Here is a 23,424-nt window from a genome sequence, read left to right as displayed (position 1 = left end):
AATAGACCAAGTGGCACAGATACAATTAATCAGCAGTTTAGGTGATGATAAAAACGATCAATAGTTGCAGTTTTGCCTAATTTGAAGAGAAAGTAAGAGCTTGCAGCCTTTTCTTTCCGTCACATTAAATATTGTCTAATAATCTCAATAATGGAGCCATTTATTTGCACTAGTCAGGTCGATGTACAATACCAAATATCTACTGCTCTGACAGTGGTTTAAACATGAAGAAAAACGCTAAATGCTACATTTGTCCATGTGTTTGTGCAGGCGAGCGTCCCTTCAAATGTAGTCAGTGCGACAAGGCCTTCAACCAGAAGAGCGCTCTGCAGGTCCACATGGTCAAACACACTGGAAAGAAGCCCTTCAAGTGTGAGATGTGCAGCATCAGGTTCACACAGAAGAGCAACATGAAACACCACATGAAGAGATCCCACGGCTACGGTGAGCAGCTGGATGGTATCACACACACACACGTGCATGTGTACATGACTGTGTGTCACATGGCCGTCACACACAGTCCACATAACTACTTTTTCCTATTTCCTACATAAACAGACTGTGGTGACTAAGTTTTTGTAAGGCACAGCAAATTAGATGGTGTCCTTGAGCACTTGAGGATGCTTCGGCCTTCCCCTGCTGGAACATCAACTGTCTCTCAAGCTCTGTTCTTCTTCTGTTGAGAACGTGACTGACAATGGCAGCACTCAGTCACCCTCACACTTACTGCTAATGTGTATACACACACACACACACACACACACACACACACACACACACACACACACACACACACACACACACACACACACACACACACACACACACACACACACACACACAGGCTGTTTGTGCCATTGGGCAAATGTGCGACATTTATCATCTCTCTATTTCTTCTTAGCTCGCTTTCTTTGAGGAACAGTAATTACCAGTGTATCAGGATAGATTAAAATTTTATAATGAGATCCCTGGGGCCTCCAACTGTATTCGCCCTCCTCCAGGAGCCATCCTGAAAGATTCTGTTATATTATGTGATATTACTAAATTAAAAATAAAATTTTACATACCTGGAAAATTTGTAGCGCTGCTTCACATACAAGGAGAAACAGCCTACTTGTTTTCTAGCAAGCGAAAAAAGCAGCAATGTTACCGTTACTGTTAACATTAAGGCGTCTAAATATAACTGGTAACATTAATCTCAATACTAACAACATTACCTTAGAGAGTTGGCTGGGATTCCCATCGTTCATGTGCTAGATTTTCATTGTCATCAGTTTTCATTGTTTCATTCATTTCATTTCATTACAGCCCCAATGCTATATTAATCGACCCCTAATACAACAATTTGAACCCTGGTCCCATTCTCCACCTTGAGGTGTGCATGTGTACATGACTGTGTGTCACATGGCCGTCACACACAGTCCACATAACTACTTTTTCCTATTTCCTACATAAACAGACTGTGGTGACTAAGTTTTTGTAAGGCACAGCAAATTAGATGGTGTCCTTGAGCACTTGAGGATGCTTCGGCCTTCCCCTGCTGGAACATCAACTCTCTCTCAAGCTCTGTTCTTCTTCTGTTGAGAACGTGACTGACAATGGCAGCACTCAGTCACCCTCACACTTACTGCTAATGTGTATACACACACACACACACACACACATACACACATGATACTGTAGAGCCAGAAAACTGCAATGACGGATCTGTCATCTTTGTTCGTTTGCATATCTTTGATATCAGCAGACACGTGTCCTGAATTGAAGTCGTCACATCTTTCTGTCAGTCTTGGTCAAGGTTTGGACTGTAGCTCCCCTTTGGTTAACCTTGAACAAGAGTGGGACAGACACACGCCCACACTGTTTTTCAAATCACTCACTCATCCCGCCTCAGAGCCTGGCAGGCACTTATTGAAGTTGACCTGAGGAGGAGAACTATGCTGACGGATCTGTTCTACTTATTCAACTTGAAAAATCCACTCCACAAAAGTTGTGGAAACTTTTGGGGAGATGATTATTCCTCCCACTGACTGGGTGGTAGATTATTTTAAAAAGTCATGTCTGAAGTGATGGCTTATGTAGTGTCGCCAGGAATAAAGCAAGATAGTAGCTTCTTTCAAGGTGTTCCCTCGTTGTGTGCATCCTGCAAGAGCTGTAGAAAGTAAAGCATATATTTCCAGGTCAGGGCAAATGTTTTGGAGATGTGTGAAATATTGTTAAACATCTGGAAAGTTGCCCAGTTTTTAAGTACAACTTTGACAAGGGAACAGGGTCACACAGTCACCATCCCAGCTACGTGCGACTATAGCAGGAAAATATCATTTTTCTTGTCTGAAAACAGTAAGAGAGAGGATACTGAAGGGGAACTGATAGTTTGTCTTTGTTATGGAAGTCTTGTCTCAACATTAAATCACCTCTATTCGTATTTCTTATGTGTTATTCATAAATATATATTTTTAATAGAACAAGAATTGCTAACGACTGAGGTGGTAGAAAGCACACAAGGCATCCTTGGTCCTCTGCCTTTTCGGGATATTCTCTCATCAGTTTCATGTGCGAGTGGTTATTTACAGTCTTTGACAAGTCCATGTTGTTCGTCCATTTTAAAGAGACGGACTCTGGTGCAGTGTTTCTGCTTGTGAGAAACACCAGAGGCTTCACACACTCATACGCCTGCAACTTAATGAATATCTGTTTGAAGTGTTTGAGATATAGAGTGAAAATAGAGGGAAATAATTAAATGACTCCCACTGTAAGACTCAATTCCGTGTGTGGCCTCCAGCAGGAGACTGAAGCTCTGCACCGAAGTGACTCGCTTGTTGTTCAGTGCTGAAGTTATTTCCGGCTGAATGTACTGTGACACATGACTCATGCCATATTCACAATGAGCATATTTCACATCTGTCAGCTCTTATTATGTCGTTTGTGTAACTGACATGGTCTCTGAAGAAAGAGCAAATGGGGGGTGTGAGATATTAAAACAAATGTTGGAGGAGTGAGCAGAGATTGTTGTTTGAAGGATGGTCTCATTTGCATGTCAGCCACTAGCAAATTGAATACAGGATCTGAGCTGCTGGTGCTGCTCTGTAACTGCCTGTTAATGGCTTTTTCTTCTGGTTCACAAAGCTCCATTATTACCCAGCTCAGGAGGGTTATTTTTCGCATCATGAGACTCATGCAAAGTCACTTTTATTCTTCATTCCCCCCCCCCTCTTTTCTGTTTCCAGGTCAGATCCAAGAAGTGTCCCTGAGCCAAGACGAAACAGCACCTCAGGTTGAAGTAACGTCGGAACTTGACCTGGAGGTTGTTCCTGAATCATCAGGAGACTGGCAAAATGTCTTTTCCTAAACACGAACCACGAGTCCTAAGAGTCAAAAAGCACTGAGCAGCGTACTAAGCACTGCGTTTTACAACTGAATGAATGTGTCCAACATATTCCTCCTCTCAAAAGGGTTATTCGGTTCGAAGGAGACATTTAAGACCTTTTAGATTTGCTCCACTGTAAATCGAGGGCTTTTACCGTGGCGGCAGCAGCCCCCTGCTGTTAGTCCAAATTAGCAGAGAACTAAAGAGAGTCTGGTTCCCTCTGATTGGCTTAATGACATTTATCTGTTTTTCTACTCTCTAATTTCCATCAATATGACAACCTCCGGAGAGGTTCGGCTCAATAAACACAGGCATCCCAAAGTATTCTCCTCCAGTCCCACTAACGCTGCCTCTGTTCAAAAGAGAGGAAACATGAGTTCTGCGAAAAAGAGGTTCCCCAGAGACGAGTTTGTTGTCTCTTCCTTATTGTTCTGCTCCCAGTTCTGAACATGGAGCTGCCAACAACCGCCCTGCTGCCATGGCTTCTGAGACGGCACATAGCGTAGAAATCGTTTTTTCACTGGTTTACAACAGTTTTTTTTAACTTATTTATACTGTACATATTTTGTGTTGAAGTGAAATATCAATTGCAGTTTGTCATTAAATGTCTGTTTCAGTTACAAAGCAGCATCACACGTGTTTGTAAAGATCGTCTGTGAGGACGCTGTTCTGGAGCTTTTTGACTGAACATGTCAGCATCATGTTTCCTGCAGCCATCCGATCATTTAGTTCATGCTGTAAATAGTCTAGTTAGATTGCGTATATATTTTCTGATGAACTGGCACAACATAGGTTTGTTTGGAATTATGTAATTTGGGCAAAACTGTTGCATTTGTAATGAAGCAAAGCCAATGTACAGACAATAAGCTTTTTTTTTTTCTTTTTTTGCAGTTGTATTTTCTATTGTCCATAGTAAATTAAGGAGATTAAAGTAATTTTTCTACAAATTTAAACTTGTTTCTTTTTGTTGCTGTTTAGAATAGTCTGCATGTTGGAGTTTACAACACAGATGTAATTGCACGATTGAACAATGTTTTGTCACCAGGATCCTTGTTTTGTTCATATCACAGATACACTTGGACTGATTCCTCTCGCTGGATTCCTGCTGTTTCTCAGTTTCCCTCTCTCTCTTCAACACAAATACACCACGGTATTAACATGTGTTGTTTGTGATCCGATCACAAGTGAACAACTCTAAGTACAGGTGTGAATGCAATCAGATCGGATAGCAATCCAATCATGCCAGACCACACTTGGAGGTGGTCTGGGCCGTGTGTCCACATTCATTTAGCAGCGTAAACGCAAATGCGTCCTGGGCCACATATGAAGGATTAAGATACGCATGTGGGGCCATATCTTAATGCCACGTGTGAACGCACTCAGAGCTGTCCACTTGTGATCAGATCACAAAAACTACAGGTGTGTACAGGGTCAGACAGTCTGTCAGTTTCACCTTCAGCAGCACCAGGAGAAATCCTACAAACATCAGTGACCTGTGGTCTGCGGCCATCCATAATGGTTTTACTGTCTTCAGCAGGCAGGCAGGATTCAGCATAGATTCTGTAGATATCTCTTACACTACACGTTCATGCAACAAGCCTGCAACCTGCATTCTTCTCTCCTGCAGGGGTGTCATCCCCCACAGCCCCACCCCCGACCGATCCGCTCCTCAAGTAAGGCCTTCTGCCTTTGAAGATTTGTACGACCTCATGGATATGCACTCTTATGTTTCATCATGAGCTACCCTGGCTCTGCACATAATTCCATATAAAATTACATTTTGATGTTTTAATGCCTCGTTTAGACCAACTTAGTCCTGCTTGTAAAAATGCTGCCTCGATTATTTATTTATCTCTCAGTCCTCCAACATTATCTCGAAAATCTTCCTGCAAGTTACTGAGCTGGCAAATCAAATACATGAAATCACACACTCCAGGTAGATGACTTAGTAATCCAATCACAATGTGTCTATTTTCTTTCTATAACCACAGTGGAGAATAACACAATTATTGCTGTGATATATTTAGAGAGTTTTCAACTCCTGTCTCATTGTATCATAAAGCTTCAGTCTGATCCTCTAAGCAGCCTCGAGTCAGGTTTCATGTCTCAGTGATACATGAAACAAGATGCCCCAGCTGACCCTGCTTTTATTTTAACATCCAAATGTCTGATGACACCTCTTTCTGTCTTTGTACAAATCCAACATGTTGTGCTCGGTAGATGTTAGAATGGGATGTAAGATATCTGTCCTGTTACAGACCTTTCATCTAGTAATTTCCTCTACTGCTTTTATTCAATCAGGACATGTTGACTTTTGTCCAGGTTCAAGGCAGAAATCATACATCATGGCAGGTTCACTAATCAGTACAAAATTCAACTGAGCTGGTTATTTAAAGAGATTAGAGATGTAAAAATATGAATCAGCTGCCACCAGCCTGTTTCCTCCACAGATTTTTGTTCCACATGTTTTCTGTGCAGTGGGGAATCCTTAGAGCCTTTCAGGCCTTCAAAATAAAAACTACGTTATCAGCATTTTAAATGTAAAGTGGATCTCTTTAATTCAATTATTATTCTTTTAGCCTTATGTTCTATGAAGTTTGCTTTTGACATGAGTTTTTTTGTTTTGTTCTAATCATTGAGAAAGATTTGTCCGATCAGACTTTGTGTCATCTGGGCAGAGAAAAGCCGCTGACGGTTAGGACTTAATAACGGGGACAGGACGGCCTGCAGCTCCCGTGTGTGTTTGTTCAGAAAGCAACAGGTGAATGAACCAATCACCTTTGGGTTTATAGCCGATTAGACCCAAACTCATTGGGTCTGCCTTCCCTAAGCCTGGAGGCCAGAGGCTGTCTCTCAGGGTTCACCCAGCTCTAACACTGTGATTATACCTGAGCCTGAAGAAGCTCCAGCTGCTGCAGCTCAGTATCGTGAATGACGATCACTCACTCAGTGACTCTATGAAAGAAACGATGTCACACCTCTGTTTGCTGTGGAGCCGTGACCCGGCCCAGTATCACAACTCACTTCAGTTATAATGTGGTGCCCCCTCAGTGGTCGTGTGGAGGTAAACAAAGCAGACACTCCACGAGACAGAAATGGAGTTGGTTTTATCCTTTTTATTTATTTTTCATTCTCAGTTAAGTGGCTGGTCATGTTTATTACACATACAATAATGAGGAGGATCTTTACATTCGTTCACTTGGGGGAAGAAACAAACACTACACAGCACTCAATGAGGCTCAAGCACGCACAAACAGGAGGAGAGGCGGACGCCACACATCACACAGGCCTGCGTTGGGAAAGAGGGGACGTTTGGAACAGCCCTAGTGGCACAGTTCTGTCAGACAACATTCCCAAGTAAACACCTTATAATGTGTCAATACAGAGTTAGTTACAGAGCACCTTCTTGAAATTGTGTTTTCTTTATAATTATCCACAAAGAGGAGACACAGCACGTTGTTTTTTGGTAGTCAGGAGGAAAAGGCACTTGTGCTGTGCTTACGAAACATAGAGAAGACTACACTGAAGCAGAGATGGAAGCTCTGAATCTGGCTTCATGCTTCAGATTCAGAGTGGGAATGTTTTAAAAATGGAAAATAGCTCACTGTCAAATTCTTTAGTTCTACATGTGGAAAGGAAAATGAGTGGAAATCATTATCTCGTGGACTGAAAAAGAAACGACGCATTAGAAACGACTAATGTATCTACTGCTCACGGTGGCTACTACAGGATATTGATTTTAGAAAGTTTGAGAAGTGTATCTTTCACCACAAAAAACCTGCAGCCAGCCGTAACGACAAACACAGATTGACATGACATACATGACAGGACACTTAGCTACATCTAAAGACACGAGGGTGGAACACAATGGCTCTCATAACAATGTGAACACTGTTAAATATATTATTTGAAAACAATCAAACACGGAGGGGTTCGACGAACGACAGCGTGACAAGACAGAAAATCACTCTTTACTAAAAACAGAAGCCACCCGGCCTTTTCATCCAAGTCAACGAGCGGCAATGACGGTCAAGTCAGTCGGACTTGCACCGGCCTCAACTTTCAGCTGCTCCGGGTGTGCTTCAGTTCAGCCACCTTTATTTTAAATGTAGAGAAACTACGTGAGACGTCCACAGAAACTCAAGCAGCACACGTATAAGGGGAGAGAGCCACGGCGGGGGGGGTCAGCAGGGGTCATTCAGGCTGCACATGTGAGCGGCTTCAGGGTCAACTTCAGCAAACAGTTCATGATGACAACTACTCAGCACAACGCATGCAGGGAGGGATGGAGGGGAGGGGGCAACAGATTGTGTCGCTATCTACCAGCCAAGGCGGAGGCGGGGGTAAGGAGAGGCGAGGGATTTAGCGAAACATTAAAGTGTTATCAGAGGTGGAGGGGAGGTCGAGTGTGAGCGGGGTCCTCTTTTTCTTTTTTTCTTTTTCTCCCCCACGTTAGTCCCGTGTTCTTGAACGTCTGCCCTCGAGCTGTTGGAAGGGGGGGTGTCGAGTGGAGAGGGACCTCAGCGTTTGGCTGGAGAAGCGCTCCTGCTTCCCTGCAAAACACACAACACATCATCAGATGAATATGTGCACGTGGCCGCCCCGCTTGTCTGGCGTTAAAGAACCACTGGGATGTTTCTGTTTTCATTCTTTGTCACTCACTAATCACCCTGTAGTGAATTTGCCATCTTGTAGTGGTGTTGGAAAGGTTAGATCATTTTGATACCCTATATAGTGCACTCTTTGTATCCCACAGTGCATCGTGAACAGCTAGTGTACAACTCCTAGTCACCACTTGAGTAAATATACCATCATGCATTGCGTTCACCGCATTGACAAGAAAAACTGAGAATGGTGTAAATATATACGTACATATTTTTTTTGCTAGATATATATACTATATCGTCCTCTACATAGAAGTCCCTTTATAACGAGTATAGTATAGTAATATAGTAGCATAGTAAAATAGAGATTTGAGACACAGCCATGGTCACATGCCGGTTCACTAAATCAAATAACTCTCCAGCTTTTCAACTGAAAAACAAGACCAGGGCTTAATAACTCTGAAAATATCAGAGTGGTCCTGTAAATAGAGAAGTTAGACAATAGTCAAAACTTTGAACACATGAAAAATCAAAGTAAAGCCAATTGGAATAGGAGACGCAAACACAATACAACCTATGTAACACAAGAATAGTCAGAAATGTGATGCAGATACTCAGGTGAAGGGAAATGTTTCAGAATCTTATTCTGACTCCAAAACTTCCAACTTTTATCACACGTTATTTTATTATTTTGCTATTGATAGAAAATGGTTTGTGCTACGGCAAGTTTGTGCTGTATTTGTCCTATGAGAGGAAATAGAGTTGGACAGGAGGTAAAGCTGTTGGAACATATTGCTCCAAAAATCCGGCAAATATGTCCTTAAGGTTTTCAGAGGAAAACCAAAACACCCTGTTTCCCCTTTTCATTGTTCCCTGAATTCCAGACAATATGTTCTGTGTTTACTACAAAGCCATCTCTGAAACCACATTGTATTGTTTTTCTTCCAACTCTCTTATTCAGATAAAAAAAAAAACTAAACAGGAAGAGTAGAGGACTCCGGAAGAGAGAAAGAAAGATTATACACATGAGACAAATCTTTATGGATGGCTCGCGAAGGCTGAGGATTGAGCTTTTGTTCGAAGCTTTTCCTCAGATGAAATCCATTGTCTGTCATGAAAGAGGAAAACTCAATAAACAGCAAGTGAACGGAGATTTAAATCTGAAAGCAGAAAATGAATAGAAACTAAGTGTGAAACATTCATTTAAAGTGAATGTGGCTTTGTGCTCATTTCCATTTGTAACGTGATGCCATTCGAGCGCAGAAAAAAAACGGAAGTGATGGTGTGACGGCACAGAGCCGGCGTTAATTAGTCCTATCAGAGAGATTTGAAACCAGCGTCCCAGAAGTTCTTCATCTCCACACTGTTTACTCTCATGTAGATTAGTGACAACAGTTTAGCCACTACAGAAGAGGACACAGCCCCCGGGGAAATTTGGATTTCTGTCCATCGTCAGTATCTAGCTGCTAAACCAACTAATGTAAGGTGCCATGAGAGAGCCCGGCTGATGAAACACTGACGGGGGTGAACTGACAGAGCATGGGAGCTGCCACTCCTGTTCATGGCATTCAGTATGAAAACAGATTAAATGTCCTGAAACTCTCTGTGTGGGAGTTTGAATCCCTGAGGTCTCTTTAGTCACCACAGGAGAACTGAGTCATATCTTCCATCTGTGCTCTGAGCAGTTTGGACTTTTCATTTTTTGACATTTCATTTTTTCTTTGACTTATTATTTCACCTCTAATGTCTTACTTTAAAAGTCTGATATTCTACGATCGCCACAGATCAGAAACACTAAAGCTGCTTTCGGAAAACCACTGAACTCAAGATAATCTCCTGACATTATCAGTAGGGGACAAATGACAAATATCCGACATTCTCCCGAGTTTCAACCTGCCAGCCCCCAATTAAAAGCAGGATAATGTCCAAAGAGCCCATGTGAGAAAACAGCAGGAGATTATCTGGAGGATTCGTTGCGAGCGTGTGCATGTTGATGATGTTTCTGACATGTGAAATGTCCCATAAATGAAAATAAGTAAAGAAAACAAATATCTCAGGATGAAAAAGCAGTCAGTAGAGCGTTTGGTGAAAAGCGCAGACGCGGGTGTGGATGTGCTGTAAACAGAAACACCTGATCTCTGCAGCACACTTCATACTGAGAGCCACTGGAGTAAGGTGACTTGTCTTTCTGGTGCAGGGGCTGTGACCATCAGAACTAGTTCTAAGTTCAAACAGCCCCACAGCCATCTGAGTTATTGTTACTATAAAATAATGAATGATGGCAGCTATTAATATATAACGGTAACTTATAAATAAATCAGTGACAGGACATTGTACAAATTTTGAACCAGCTTATAAATGATTTGTATTCAAAGACACTACAAGCAATTATAACTATACTTTGTATATCGTTAACATTTAAGAGACTTATAAAACATGGATACATTTTCCTATAATTTGTATATAATGTCTTCTATGTGGTAGGGGCACATTTTGCCTATGTTGAATTAAGACTTTAAAAAAAAGCTTTTATCCAAAGAAACAAACAAAATAATAACATTTACAAAACAGAACAAATATGTTACAAACTAGCTTCTGAATTTGGCGTCGTCCTCCCTGCTATTGCTTTCATGTGCAGTAAGTTAGTAAAAAAAACTTCAGAACTCTCATAGACTGCATATAAAACTGATTTTCAATATGAGCACAACGGGACAGAGAGAGTCCAATGTTTAGTTTCATATTCTAACATTTGTGCGCAGTGAGTCCACCAAAGCGCCTGAAGGAGCTCATGGGGCTTGGCAAGATATTGATGGCACTGCAAGATATTGCTGTATTATACATTTTACACAAGCAACCTCTTCCCTGTAAAGCAGTTAAAGTACGTTAGCTAAAGCCCCCACTGGACCCTTCTCAAAACTGGATCTACCATCCACAGCATGATTATACCCGAGCTGGCGTCAAAGCTGGTAGCGTGCACGATGATCAATCTGGCCTCTAAAAGCCTCTTATTATTCTGCAGCTGCAGTAGTGATGAGATTAGGATGTCTTCTGAGCGTATCAATGTTGTACGAATGTGCAGTGACTTCAACTCAACTACATCAGGTATCAGTTACTCACTCTGCTGCTGATATCATCACTGCGGCAGAAAAAAAAAAAAAAGGGCAAAGAAAGTGATTAATGAAATATTCAAATTTCAATTCAGCTTCATTTCCTTGAGAGGTAAAAGGTTTAGAGGAGCCACTTGGATATAACGTTGTAACACAGTGTCTTTCTTTACCATTTTGAAGATCCTAGTGAGGGAGCCTTTTCCGTCCCCTGCACTGGCCTTCTTGGCTTTAGACTGGGACTTCTGGTTGCCCTGCAAGAGACAGAGAGTGTGTCAGAGAGTCGTGGAGATGTCTGGCTGGGGACTGAGCTGTTGCATGGAGCCCTTTATTGCTTTTCAGTTCAGTGGGGAGAGGGGATGATACAAGACAAACAGAAAAGTCTGGAGAGAATATGATACATAAAACCTGCTTCTCCGGGGTGTGCTCTTGAAAACTGAAAGTATCCGGGCCATCCATTCTGTATGTGCAATCCAGTTGCTCCCTACTTTTACAGTATAATTGTGTTCCACTTGCTGGAGGGTTTTCATCCGAGAGCTTTAATTGAATTATACATGAGCGAAAGAGCTGTAAAGCAGCAAGAGGGTCGGTGAGAAAGGGAAAAGGTTCAAGCCACCAATGATTTTTTTCTTTTAGAGGAAAAGAGGCGGGAATTTTCTTTGTCCAAACGTGAAGGCCACACCCTCTCGAGACCACATGTCAATCAATCCATATACCTGCAGGTTACAGTACCAAGACCGAGAGCTGTCACTTAAGAAACACGACAGCAAAGGACAAATCGATGCTCATCAGTTCTTGAAGAGTCTGTTTCCCGTTCTGTCTTTGTGACATTCAGGAAGTTCCTTTATTCACTTCCTCACAGGAGGAAATAAAGTGGAGGAAATGTATTTTATTTTGGTTACGCTTAAACATGCAGAGATGTTGATGTTGAATCACATCAGAAAATGGAAAATGAACTATGGGAACTGATTTGAAGGTTAATTCCCTTCAAACAGAACTTTAAAACACAGTTAGATGGATTTGCTGTGTGTTCATATTTAACAGGAACAACCACAGAGAACATTAGAGGCTTTATTTTACTGGCAGTGTGGCACACAGCCTCTGACCCTCAGTGTGAACGTTCACCCTGCACACGCTCACAAACACCAAGCCAGCAGTGTAATCACCTTCATCAAGCAGGTTATGATTTTACAGTAATCTTTGTGCTTGGACCTGGGATAAAACTAAGTTTTATGTCAATTAAATCATTATTTCTTTTACATTTCTACTATGAGAAGTTAACTTTTGTGGGATTGTTCAGCCTCGGTGGAGGTATGTGCTCCACTGAGTTGGAAAAGCTTCAGTTTGCAGATTGAAAAAACGGATTCAGATTCAAATTCAAAGTATACACAGGCAAAACTGTCCTTCTTGTCCTTTATGAACCATTGCATGTATCGACTGACTGCAACATATTGCAAAGGAAAGCTGAAGTAACTAGACGTATTAATGAAAAAGAAAGGAAGAAAGCCTGAGACAGCCACCAAGGAGGTTACGTTTTCATACCTGCCTGTTTGTTTGCTCGCTGGTTTGTTTGTTTGTTAGCACGATTACACAAACACAACTGGATGGATTACCATGAAACTTGGTGGAAGAGTGTGCTAAGGGTCAGGGAAGAACCCATTAAATGCTGGTGTGATTTCTATTGAGGGGACTGATGCAGGAATTTGATTTCACTTTCTTTAACATTTCGAGAAAGGACATTTTTTTTTATTTTACAGATTTCCCTCAAAATCAGGCATATTTAGGGAATTGATTTCATTGAGTGTGTGGAATTTGGGGGGAGGAATGCCCTCCATAGAGTTTACGCCCATCCACCCTAGAGCTGCCTCATGATTCAGATTAAGCAAACACACTATCACCAGGAGCTTCAATGAAGTGCAGATAACGTCACTTAAAGCAGAAGGCAGCCTCACTTCAGCCAGCCGCAGAGGAATTTAGAAATGAAAGAAGGATAATGAAGAGAGGAGTAATGCCTGTGCTGTCATGAATATAAAAATGTGCGCACGTGAAATGGACAAGTTAGGCGGCACGAAAAAGCCACGAAATGGAAATGATCTGTTTGAAATGGACTGAAGTCGGAGGGAAGTGCATCGCTGATGAATGGACGGATTACAACGGCTAAAGTGCCTGATGGAGACAATATGGAAATGGAGCCACTGTTTTAGAGGATGGCCTCACTCGCCCTTTGCTTCAATTTCATCAGGCAAACCAAACCTACCATGCCCATCTTGGCTGCTAGTCCTGTCCACTGGGTGTGTAGAGCAACAAGAGACAAGCACAGGGGGTAAAAGACAGAGGGGACAAAATAGAAACGTGGGTCTTACTCAGCGCAAAGGCAGGATGGGAAGGAGAGGAGGCAGGTAGGAGGGTCCGTCCAGGAGGGGGAGAAGTCACAGGGTCACGGGGGGGCAGGAGCAGATGAGGAACAGAGGGAAGGAGGGCAGATATGTGGGGGGAAGGAGAGAGGAGCGAGGCAGATGCTCACATTGAGAAGGGCACAAGTTTAGTGACATTCAGCAGCAAACATAGACATAAATGCATTAAATACACATGTGAAACCCTTTAAATTGATAGGCCTCATGGAAAACACTCAGCATATACACCAATAATCTTACATAGTGTTAGATGAATATAGTTCAGTAACAGCTAAGAAACTGTTGTTATGCAATGTTGCACCCCTAAACCCCCCAAAATGATGTCATCTGTTGTTTGTTTGACCCATGGACTGTGTGTTAAGATTGGACGATGTGTTTCCTTCAGTTGTTCAAAAATGAAGTTAAAGGTCCAGCTGATTTTGCACATTGTATCTCTTTGCACATTTGTCATACTTTTGGTGCAAAATTATAGTTGCAAATGTTGGAAAGTGCACATGAGGACCTAAATATCTCAAATATGTTTGTTACGTCTCTGATTGTTGCATTTCTTGAGTTAATGTAGTAGTACCAGTGTGCTCTTCTTTACCAAACAGTATGCAAATGGTGTCTGTCCTTAAAGATTTGTACATTTACTGTCCTCTACATCTGTATATGTGTATATGTACATGTATGTATGCACTTTAACTTGTAGCAAAGTGTCAGTGTGACTCAGACTCACCCTGGACTTAGGAGGGGCAGGGGACACCTGAAGAAGAGTTAATGACAGAGATTCATCACAGTTAGTGAGAGACCAGGAGAAACAGACACAGGGAATGGACAGAAGAGTCGGTGACTGATCAATGGAGTTCATTCTGAGCATTACTCACAATCGTGCGGAAGAAATGGACCACAGCGTTTTCTGCTCCACGCTTACGAGGGGAGGTTGCAGATGCTTTCTGAGGGCCTGGAGAGAGAGCGCCACGGAAAGATCCCTGGAAAGGAGAGGAGAGGAGAGGAAAAGAAGGGAAAGGAAAGAAAGGGAACAATAGACATACGTGTTACATGTATGTTTATGCACAAAACTAAATTGACTTGGGCTTCAACTCTTGAGAGTGAAATGCCTCCTCAAATACTGAAAATCATTAAGTGTAGGATTAGTATCTTAACTGATGGAGAAGTAACCCTGTTACAAAAGAGTTTATTTGCCTCCTGGGAATGAAATAAATGAACCATTGAAATAACTCCCATTTGAACAGGCCGTCCTGTTGCTTGTTCTACTTACCTGTTGACTGATGAAAACAAAAGCACCCAAATGACGTGTTGCCATAGCACCACAGGAGGTGGCTGATGGGAAACAACAGCGGCTCAGAACTGTTGCATAAATGAGATTATTTAACAATCATTTAGTTCTGAATTGAATTTTGAATCAATTTACAGGTGATGTAATAACTTTATCTTTGTCTATAATCATCGAAGGCAGCAACAAGACACAATGCTGCAATATTCAACTTCAGAACATTAGATCAACATATAAAAAGGATGTATTTATTGTTTGGTATGGATCAGGCTACAGTGCTTTAGAGCACGTACCATGTGTGGTGTTGTGCATGCAGCTGTGGTTTGTAACAGTGGAGGGAAGAAATAAGAATCTGCAGCACAGTGATGGTTAGAAACTTATAATTTAAATTACATTTTTTTAAACTTTTCTTTCAATGTTTTTCTGGTCATTTTCACCATCTGCTCCAACACCTGTGTAAAGAGTTACTTCGCTGTATTAAGGTTTGAACTTCTTGACCTTGCAAACCACAGAAAGACGTGGCTGCTGGGAGCTACCACCTGAGAATTTGTATATATTCATGCTGCCTGCTCTACTTAGACATAAATCTCCTGTTAACTTCCATCCACCCTCAGATTTTCATAAACTGTGCGTTCCCATGCTCCTCAAAAGGTGGTGAAGTTGTGAAGTTTTTTCCGACTTTGGAGTGTTCATGTGCTTTGACGTGGGGATGTGGAGAAAAGCATGGACACTGTAAAAATAAGTGTAGTATTCATGTGTTCAGAGCAATTAAACAACATCTCAACACCCCTTTCCAATATTTGCAAATAATTGAAGAGCAAAGAAAAGGGATCGGGTGCAGACATGAAACCATGTGAAATTCATGTAACACAATTATAGGGACCAAAGTGATCAGGGTTATCGGTATAATTACTGTAATTATAGAAATGGTACAACCAACCATTTGTTACTTTATTATAGTATGAGACTGGTCGGCATTTTTATCCCAATTCAGATGTGACAGGCAAATTTCTTTTTGAAATTGTACGCATGTTCCTCATAAAAACGTCTGGACTGGCTAAAAGGTCTGGTGTCGAGCACTTCTGAGAGTTTGTGTGTGTTGAAGTGACATTTGACAAATTCGTATTAGAAGCTTTTTCTTTTTTTTGTATTTTCTTGTCATGGCTTTATCTCAAACAAGAAAATGAATTATTATCTGCACACACAAGTCAATGCAGCCAAGCGCTTCGAAGTCAGACCTTACAAGGGCTTTACCAAGACGAGCGCAGGTCCATACCCTCTGTCTCTAAGGCCCCGAAAAAACTGGTGCGCATAAGAAAAGAGAGAAAAGAAAATATAATAAAAATTGCAAACAGCTCCGACACAAAACAGGTGAAAAGTATGATTCCAACCTGCTTCCCACGGGAGGAGGAGAATAACAAACACATTTCCACCCACTCAGTATGTGCAGTCTTTTCAGTTAATGCTGCCTCATTCAGCCCTTTTCTCTGTGACCCCATTAATGCAGGAGGAAAAAGTGTGTGTCTACATCAGTGCGTGTGTGTGTGTGTGTGTGTGTGTGTGTGGGGGAGTATCTGCAGTGCAACGGTTCACACGATGTGAGAGAGACGTGCGCTGTCACATCACGTGCCACCTTTACTGTCTTTTTTGGGGGGGGAGGGTTGTGAAAATGGACCAACTAACATGGTTTTTATGACTCATGCCAAAGGTTTCTGTCAGTCTGTATAACCACCAAATGTGCTTTTATAATAATGACTATGTCAACGATGTGATGTCTGTTGTCATAATGTGTATTCCAGCTCCTGCAGCTTCCTCAGTATTTCAACAGTGACCCCCATTAATTATGTCCTCTTTAATGTGTATGCTACTCTGTGTGTATCTGTGTGTGTGTGTGAGTCTATTACATCACCTACTGTGTTTTTTGAATGGATACAAATGATGGAGGCAGAGAGAAAAATGGGAGGAGGGAGAAAATAGAGCAGCTTTGGCGGCGTCGCCTTTTGTTTGGGGCAGAAAAGAAGAAGAGGTGAGAGAAGGAACAGGAGAGGAAATGAAGCTGTATGAATCCTGGATGGTGCCGTCTCCAATTTCTGCCCTTTGATGTGAAAAAAACTTTTTTCTGACTTTATTATTCCATTTGAAAGAGAACAAATAATAACTTGCGTGTCTGTTCTCATGAGGATGGAATATTACATTCAGTTTAAGCAGATGCATCTGAATTTAATTTGAGATGTACACATATTTTTGGGGTGTGATGTTTCCATTGTGCCATACTCCTAATCAAGATGGCTACTTTCAGATCTTCAGCAGTGGCACAGAGGCATTTCTGCCAGGACGGAGCTGTTCCTGTTGCTAAATATGAAGCCGTTTTGGTAAGTGCTCAGTATTTTGTGCTGCCACCGGTGGAGCCATTGCTGCCGTTTGGCTGTTCAAACTTCTCCTCAAAATCTCCCTTCGCAATCATTGACCCTGTTTGATGTCTGAAGAGAAGTGGTTCAGGTGTGATTGTACGAGAGAGCTCACTTTCATCTGCCTGTAAAACACACACACACACACACATTGATTTCCTAATAATAGTGTTTGATTTGCTATGTGTTGCAGTTTTTGTCGTCACTTCAGCCATTTCTTCTTCTACTCCTTTTATCCGCACTCAAAAAATACTTTGTATAAAAGATAAATTGTGAATAACCTCCTGGCTTTTCAAAATAGTCTGTAGGTTCATTTTTATTTCTATATTTTAGGATACAGACATTGATGAAAATGAATAATGTACATGATTCACCCTCAGTTTCCTTCTTGCCAAGTGTTTTCTTACTTTAAACAGTGAAAATACCTTTTCATGATAAACTGATGCAAATAGTAATAACAATATATATATATATATATACTAAATTTAACTTATCATTGAGTACTAAAAAAGGAAATTGACTAAATAAGCTAGTGGAGTTGCCAAAAATACAACTCAATACTTATCGCAGATGGGCAAAAACGTAACACCCAACTTTTTCATTCTCTCAATGGCATGTCTAATACGTCACCTTTTCAATTATCCCCGTAAACACGAGCAGGTAGGAACCAAAAACTTGGGGAATGTACATAAGAAATACATACAATGTCCCCATGTGGCCAAAAAATCTTTCATTGCATTTTTAACGGACAGATGTGTGGTGTCGATCTTCTCCTCTAACTCTCACCAAACTATTTCTTTAATCTTTACCTCTGTGAGCATCTCTCAGATGTTTCTGTACATTGTTCTTCAGATGATGTATTATGAGCTGGGGGAAACGAGGAGGGCGATGGCAGAAATCAGGATTCAGGACGAAGACGTCCCCGACCCGAAGCTTACCACAAAGTGCAGGTTAATGATCGCAGAGATCAGAGGTCGCTGCCCGGGCAGCCTGCTTTATTATGAATGATGCTTAATAATTAATCCTGGAGTGGGGAGAGCTGGACATGCATGGTTGAGAATTGTTATCTTCATCATTAGTAAACCCTTTCATGGGAGGAAGCAGCACTTCTCTGTTTCACACAGCCATGCCCCCCCAGTGGTTAGGAAGCGGAGTTACAGATGTCAGCGTCTCTGCAGCTTCACACCTGAAATGTACAGATCAGCCTGTGCACCTGAGGTCCACAGTAATTACTACGTTCAACTCTTAAGAATATCTTTTCTGTTTTGTAGTTGCACTTTTTCAGATTGACTAACAGCGGCGGTGCTGGGCCAATCGATCTGCCTGACAAACATAGCGGTGCGTCTGTCAGGGGAGATAGACTCCACTGACAGACGCAGCACGATATTGGAAAGGCAATCAGGTCTCGCACCACATGAGATCAAGCACCGAGTAAAAAGGTTAATTAAACCTTTATCTGTGCTGTCGTTCAGGACCGATGAAGGAAAAACTAATTTCTAAGGGACTGTATGAAAAGTGAAGGGGATATATACACTTATTTTTTATTTTAAGATAAGTTTGAAAATCTTTGTGTTTTGAGTACATTTGAGTACGCTCACACTTGCTTAATGCTTATCACTTGTGATCGGATCACTCAGGACGGATGTTAATACCAGGTCTGAATGGTGTGTGTATGTCAGTCCTCGTCTTGTGCCCCATGTCAACTGGGACTGGCTCCAGCTCCCCCTGCAACCCTCAAAGAAGTGGTGTAGATAAATGATGGATGATGGAAACTATACTTTTTGGGGAGACTGTTTTCTTTTCTTTTTTAATTAAGACACATAATATTTAGGCCTCCTCCCCACCGCAATAATTTCCACACGGCCCCTTAAGGTTCATTTGTTTAAACATTTGCCAAGAAGCCCATAACACCAGCATCCAAATGAAATGCTTGAATAACATTTGCTCCTTTCATTTCTCAAACTCAGAGGCAACACACACAGAGATTGCACTGGCTCTTTCAATGTGGGGCTGATAAGGAAGGCCTGCTGTTAATTCTCCTGTATCAATCATTTGCACCTTTTCTTTAAATCAAATTAAATTAGAATGCGAGTCTCTCCAAGCTCCTAGACAGTGTTTGTCTAGTGTAGCAAACCTCCTGTGTCAGGGCGCCCGGCTACTGGAGATGAATACAATGGCACATTTTAGCATCTGAAAACAGAAATTGAAATAAGCCTGCACTGACTGAATCTGCGAGAGGAACTCACGAGAGGCCTAACTCTTGCGAACATGCTGCTGGTCACGTTAACACAAAGTTGCTTCTGACAAAATTTAAATGACTCAATAGCAGCGGCGCTTCTCTCCAAAATAAATCTAAATTAATGACTTTAAATTCACATGTGTCTCCAGGAAACACGGACGAGGAGCCTGCGTGGTGATCACAGAGTTTATTTCATTCTCTCATCTCGCTGTTTCCTCTTTAGGCTCAAAAAAACAATTGAAGTCAGTCAGCCATTACTCCCAACTATCAGAAGGGAGATAAACAGTAGCTCCACTTTCCATTAAACTCTGATAATTCCTTTTTTTTCGCATAATACAAATGTGACTGACTGACTCAACTGTGAAATATATTTATTTGTCTTGACGTCTATAATCTTAAAGAGCGAGGATGCAAACAAAGCCCAGACACGCTGAATGAATATTCAAAGTTAAGCATCGTACATCTCGTTGCTTTTCTTAGTCGCACGGCGAGTGTTAACAGGAGTTAGCCGAGCAGTTAGAACAATTCGTCACACATTCACAACAGTAGAAGAGGGAAAAAAAATGGAGACATCGAGACATGAATTAAAACAACAAAAAAAACAGAGTGTTGTTAAAGAGTTTTAATCAAGCAGTAATCCAAAAAGAAAAAAAGCTCCGAACAGGATCAGGTTAGAAACAGATACAAATGGTTACAAGAGTTGAAGGCGTTACAGAGCAGGGATCAGCAGCGATCCATCCAAACTCTCCCACTGGGTCAAAGACATGTGAACCTGAGGTGAGCTACAGCTGATGTGGGGCTCCATCTGAGACCCCGGCGGTTAGAGTACAGTGTCACACAGGTTTTGGTTTCTGTTCCTCAGAAAAAGGTTGCTTCATAAAAATAAATCACTCCTGCCTCGTATATATATATATTCAAGAAATTCATATGCAAATCAGGATTCTTTATTTTACTAATGTTCATGCAAACTTAATTTCCCCTCCAATTAGCTACCCATGTAATTTGAAATGATAAAAAAAAAACAAAAAACTGTTAGCATTCAAATGCTGATTTCCTGCAGTCGTTTCTTGTTTTTTTTGGTGTTGTTTCTCATTTCATCATTTTAACACTTTGTCAAAGCTCAGGCTTAGATTGAAAATAAAGTAAATCAGACAAAGCTTTAAACCATAAAACAATTGAGCTTTACTGAAATAAGCATGCATAGCATAATCTATAACAGCAAGCAAGGACACAATCTCCCCTCTAACACTGCAGCCAACAAGTCAGAGTATATGTTGGGAGTGTCTGTGCACACAGGCAGGGCAGATCTGAATCTATGCTAAAAAAAATTTTCCATTATGAATTCTTTCTGGAAAAATAAGTGCTTGCAGCAGAAAGTTAGCGCAGCCTGTTTTTTCTTTTGTTTTACATTGCTAGGCAACAGAGGTGGGGCGAACCTGTCAGTCATTTACTTGAGAAGTTGAGATGTTAACACTCATCAATTGAAGGCAAACCCTTGGTGAATACATACATATATACATATATATGTATATATATAGTATATAAATATCTTTGTACAAGTTTTTTTTGTGGCAAAAAGAGAACAAGAAAATCTAAACAAAATACTGCAGCAAATTGATCACGAGCCTAAATGTTAATTAAAAGCTTCACAACTTGTTCTGTTGACATTTTCCCTGAACATTTCAAGAAGTAACAGTTTTCACAAAAAGCTAAACAAAATCATCTGATCAGCAGAACAGGCTCCTGCTAAAGGCTCATTTATGCTCCTGCTTCGAATGATAAAACGGTCACAAGCTCATAAGGCTCACACCTCTGCGTGTGCTTTTTAACGGCATGGTTGTGAAGCAACGCATCCACTAGAGGGCAGTGCAGAGTCGATCATTTCTGACAAATACAATCACGGCAACGCTGAAGGAGTTGGACTATGTGCCATGCTAAAAAATGGTATAGATGCCTTTAGCTTCTTTAAAAAAATCACAGTCTCAGAAAGTACGGCCATTGATGAAATTTCCTCCTTTTGGTTTCTTCCTTATGGTCATCTTGCTTGAACAATTGGCTACACTGCCCCCCCACGATTTCAGGTGGTACTGCCCTATTTTGACTGTAAGCTTTCAGAAAATGCCCACAAATACAGACGACATTGAGCATAAATGAGCCTTGAGACTTGAAGCATACATGTATAAAATAATGTTCTCATCCTGAATCTTACACTGAACACCTTTTCATAGTTGACATAAGGCATGAGGGGGGGGGGGGACTGCATATTTTCATCCTGCTCAGTGATTTCCTTGCCAAAGCACTGATTAGTGCTCCAAGAGTTAGAAATGGTGGATGTTATTATCAGGATTTAGCTCTGAGTAACATAGCTTTCCTTTCACCATCATCAGTGACGTGCATGTTGCACCACAGCTGTACAGATGTGACTCATGTTGGGGACATACAGAGTAACACTGCCAGGCCTTCCTCCTGAAATCCCTACAAGAGGCTGAGGGATTCAGCCTCAGCTTGTTGCAGTACAGTGTTTGTCAGGATCACAATGAATGCTCAGTGGTGTCCATGAACATTTACACCACATTTGACACTGAGGCTGGAATCCCAGTTTCAACACCACCTCCAGATGGCATCACTGAGTGAAGGGCCCCATGGAGTGGAAAGGCGTGGAACCAGCAAAGCTGCAGTCTGGTTCTTAATAGCCATGGCAACAGTGCCCGGCAGTCCATCATGACTGGAAGTAGATCCCAGTCTGTTTGAAGTGATGGACAAACTGGTGCCAGGAGCACAAACAGAACTTTCACTACAGTAAAAATAAGCCAACACCCCAAACTATCTTTTTCTTACTTTTTTGACAAAGTAGACCTGATTAATAAAGTTTAATATTTACTTATCATAAAAACTCTGCTTCCCTGACCTCATTAAAGTACAGACTTATTAAATAGCAATGCAGGCTCATAATTACTTGTCTGACAGATTGGATAAGCCTGCTCTTTTACTTTATGAGATGCAGCCTCCTGTATATATTCGGGGGGGTGATAATATGCTCCTACTGAAATATACTGCATATCATTATATGTTAATATACATCGTCTTCCTCTTTGATCATTTATAGCATAATATAATCATTAATTGTGAATGTGACTTCGCAGACTGCTGTACTGTGCAAACTGCAGCAAAGTACCTCCCTGTGGCCGGCTTATCACAGATGTTTAAAAATGAGCCCAGAGACAAAGGATTAAAGTCACAAATTTTCGACGAAGCAGCACTAACTCTCCAAAGAATCCCCAAAGCCTTGAAAATGTACCAGCATCATATCTTAATGATATCAGCATCAAATCCGACCATCATCGTTATGATTAAGGGAAGTACCTGAACTCAAACACAGCTGTTCTTATCTCCACTCTGTCAAAAGTTGTAATAAGCAAACTGTAATTTGACAGTAAAAAGCTAACAAAGTCCACCATTTCACATTTACAACAGATATATTAAAAACAAAAGCTACGCATGTCAGTACCATTTAAAGAAAAACGGAACAATATAGAAATGTATCCTTAAAATGATTCAAAATCACAGCCTCTTTGTAATAAAAGAAAATCAAATAAAACAAACTCCACCCAAAGTCATTAAACAGCGTTGATTCGTCAACTATCAGCCAGTTACCATGAATCGTGGGACAGTATCAGACTCAGGTCCACCATGAAAACAACATTAAAACCACCACGTTTCTATATAATGCAACAAATTATTACAAGATCTAAAGAATTAGAAGTTAAAAAATAAGTGGTTCTGGGAGTAAATCAGCAGAATGAACTGAGATACATGAGAAGGGTCGAGTTTTTTTTCAACCTCAACTCTCCCTGCATTCTCACCTTGCTCTTCCTCTTCTTGTCCCCTCCGAAGAACTTTCCGATCTGATCCAAAAGGCCGGGGCTCTTCTTCCTGCGGCCCAGCCCGAAGGCGGCCTGTGCGGAGCTGCTAGCAGATGCCATGGTGGTAGCGGTAGTTGTTGGTATATTTG

The 23,424-nt window shown here is 41.3% G+C and overlaps 2 protein-coding genes across 11 annotated transcripts in view; one reads left to right on the top strand and one right to left on the bottom strand.

Annotated features, from left to right (window-relative positions):
• The window catches only part of LOC118113550 (zinc finger protein 236), a 53,088-nt gene extending 48,774 nt beyond the window's left edge, over positions 1–4,314 (top strand). For all 3 annotated transcript variants that reach the window (XM_035163365.2, XM_035163366.2, XM_035163364.2), the window contains 2 exons: positions 271–444; positions 3,228–4,314. In XM_035163365.2, the coding sequence (XP_035019256.2) occupies positions 271–444; positions 3,228–3,349 (296 nt within the window). In that variant the 3' untranslated portion in view covers positions 3,350–4,314. The remainder of the gene's footprint in view (positions 1–270; positions 445–3,227) is intronic.
• Positions 4,315–6,463: 2,149 nt separating this feature from the next.
• Positions 6,464–23,410, bottom strand: LOC118113490 (myelin basic protein). Of its 8 annotated transcripts, none has more exons than XM_035163245.2 (7): positions 23,276–23,410; positions 14,356–14,460; positions 14,208–14,234; positions 13,333–13,362; positions 11,249–11,329; positions 11,089–11,107; positions 6,464–7,920 (listed from the first exon to the last, which is right to left on the bottom strand). In XM_035163245.2, the coding sequence occupies exons 1-6, from the start codon at positions 23,393–23,395 to the stop codon at positions 11,105–11,107; spliced, it is 366 nt and encodes a 121-aa protein (XP_035019136.1). In that variant the 5' UTR covers positions 23,396–23,410; the 3' UTR covers positions 6,464–7,920; positions 11,089–11,104. The 8 variants fall into 8 exon arrangements, with proteins under 8 accessions (XP_035019136.1, XP_035019139.1, XP_035019134.1 ...); XM_035163248.2 differs by having other exon boundaries at positions 11,249–11,320; XM_035163243.2 differs by lacking the exon at positions 11,089–11,107.
• Positions 23,411–23,424: the final 14 nt, after the last annotated feature.

The sequence above is a fragment of the Hippoglossus stenolepis genome, chromosome 8 (assembly GCF_022539355.2).
Source record: "Hippoglossus stenolepis isolate QCI-W04-F060 chromosome 8, HSTE1.2, whole genome shotgun sequence".
NCBI lineage: Eukaryota > Metazoa > Chordata > Actinopteri > Pleuronectiformes > Pleuronectidae > Hippoglossus > Hippoglossus stenolepis.
The sequence above is the reverse complement of the archived record's forward strand: the minus strand, read 5'-3'. Positions and strand labels throughout refer to the sequence as shown.

Bases quoted from the DNA above. Each gene is read 5' to 3' on its own strand.
- LOC118113490 (XM_035163243.2), bottom strand. From the start codon at position 23,395: ATGGCATCTGCTAGCAGCTCCGCACAGGCCGCCTTCGGGCTGGGCCGC. The intron at 13,363-14,207 runs GTGAGTCTGAGT...CTACACACCCAG, and splicing joins CTGCCCCTCCTAAGTCCAGG to TGGACAGGACTAGCAGCCAA. The intron at 11,330-13,332 runs GTAGGTTTGGTT...TGTCTCTTGCAG, and splicing joins TAGCAGCCAAGATGGGCATG to GGCAACCAGAAGTCCCAGTC.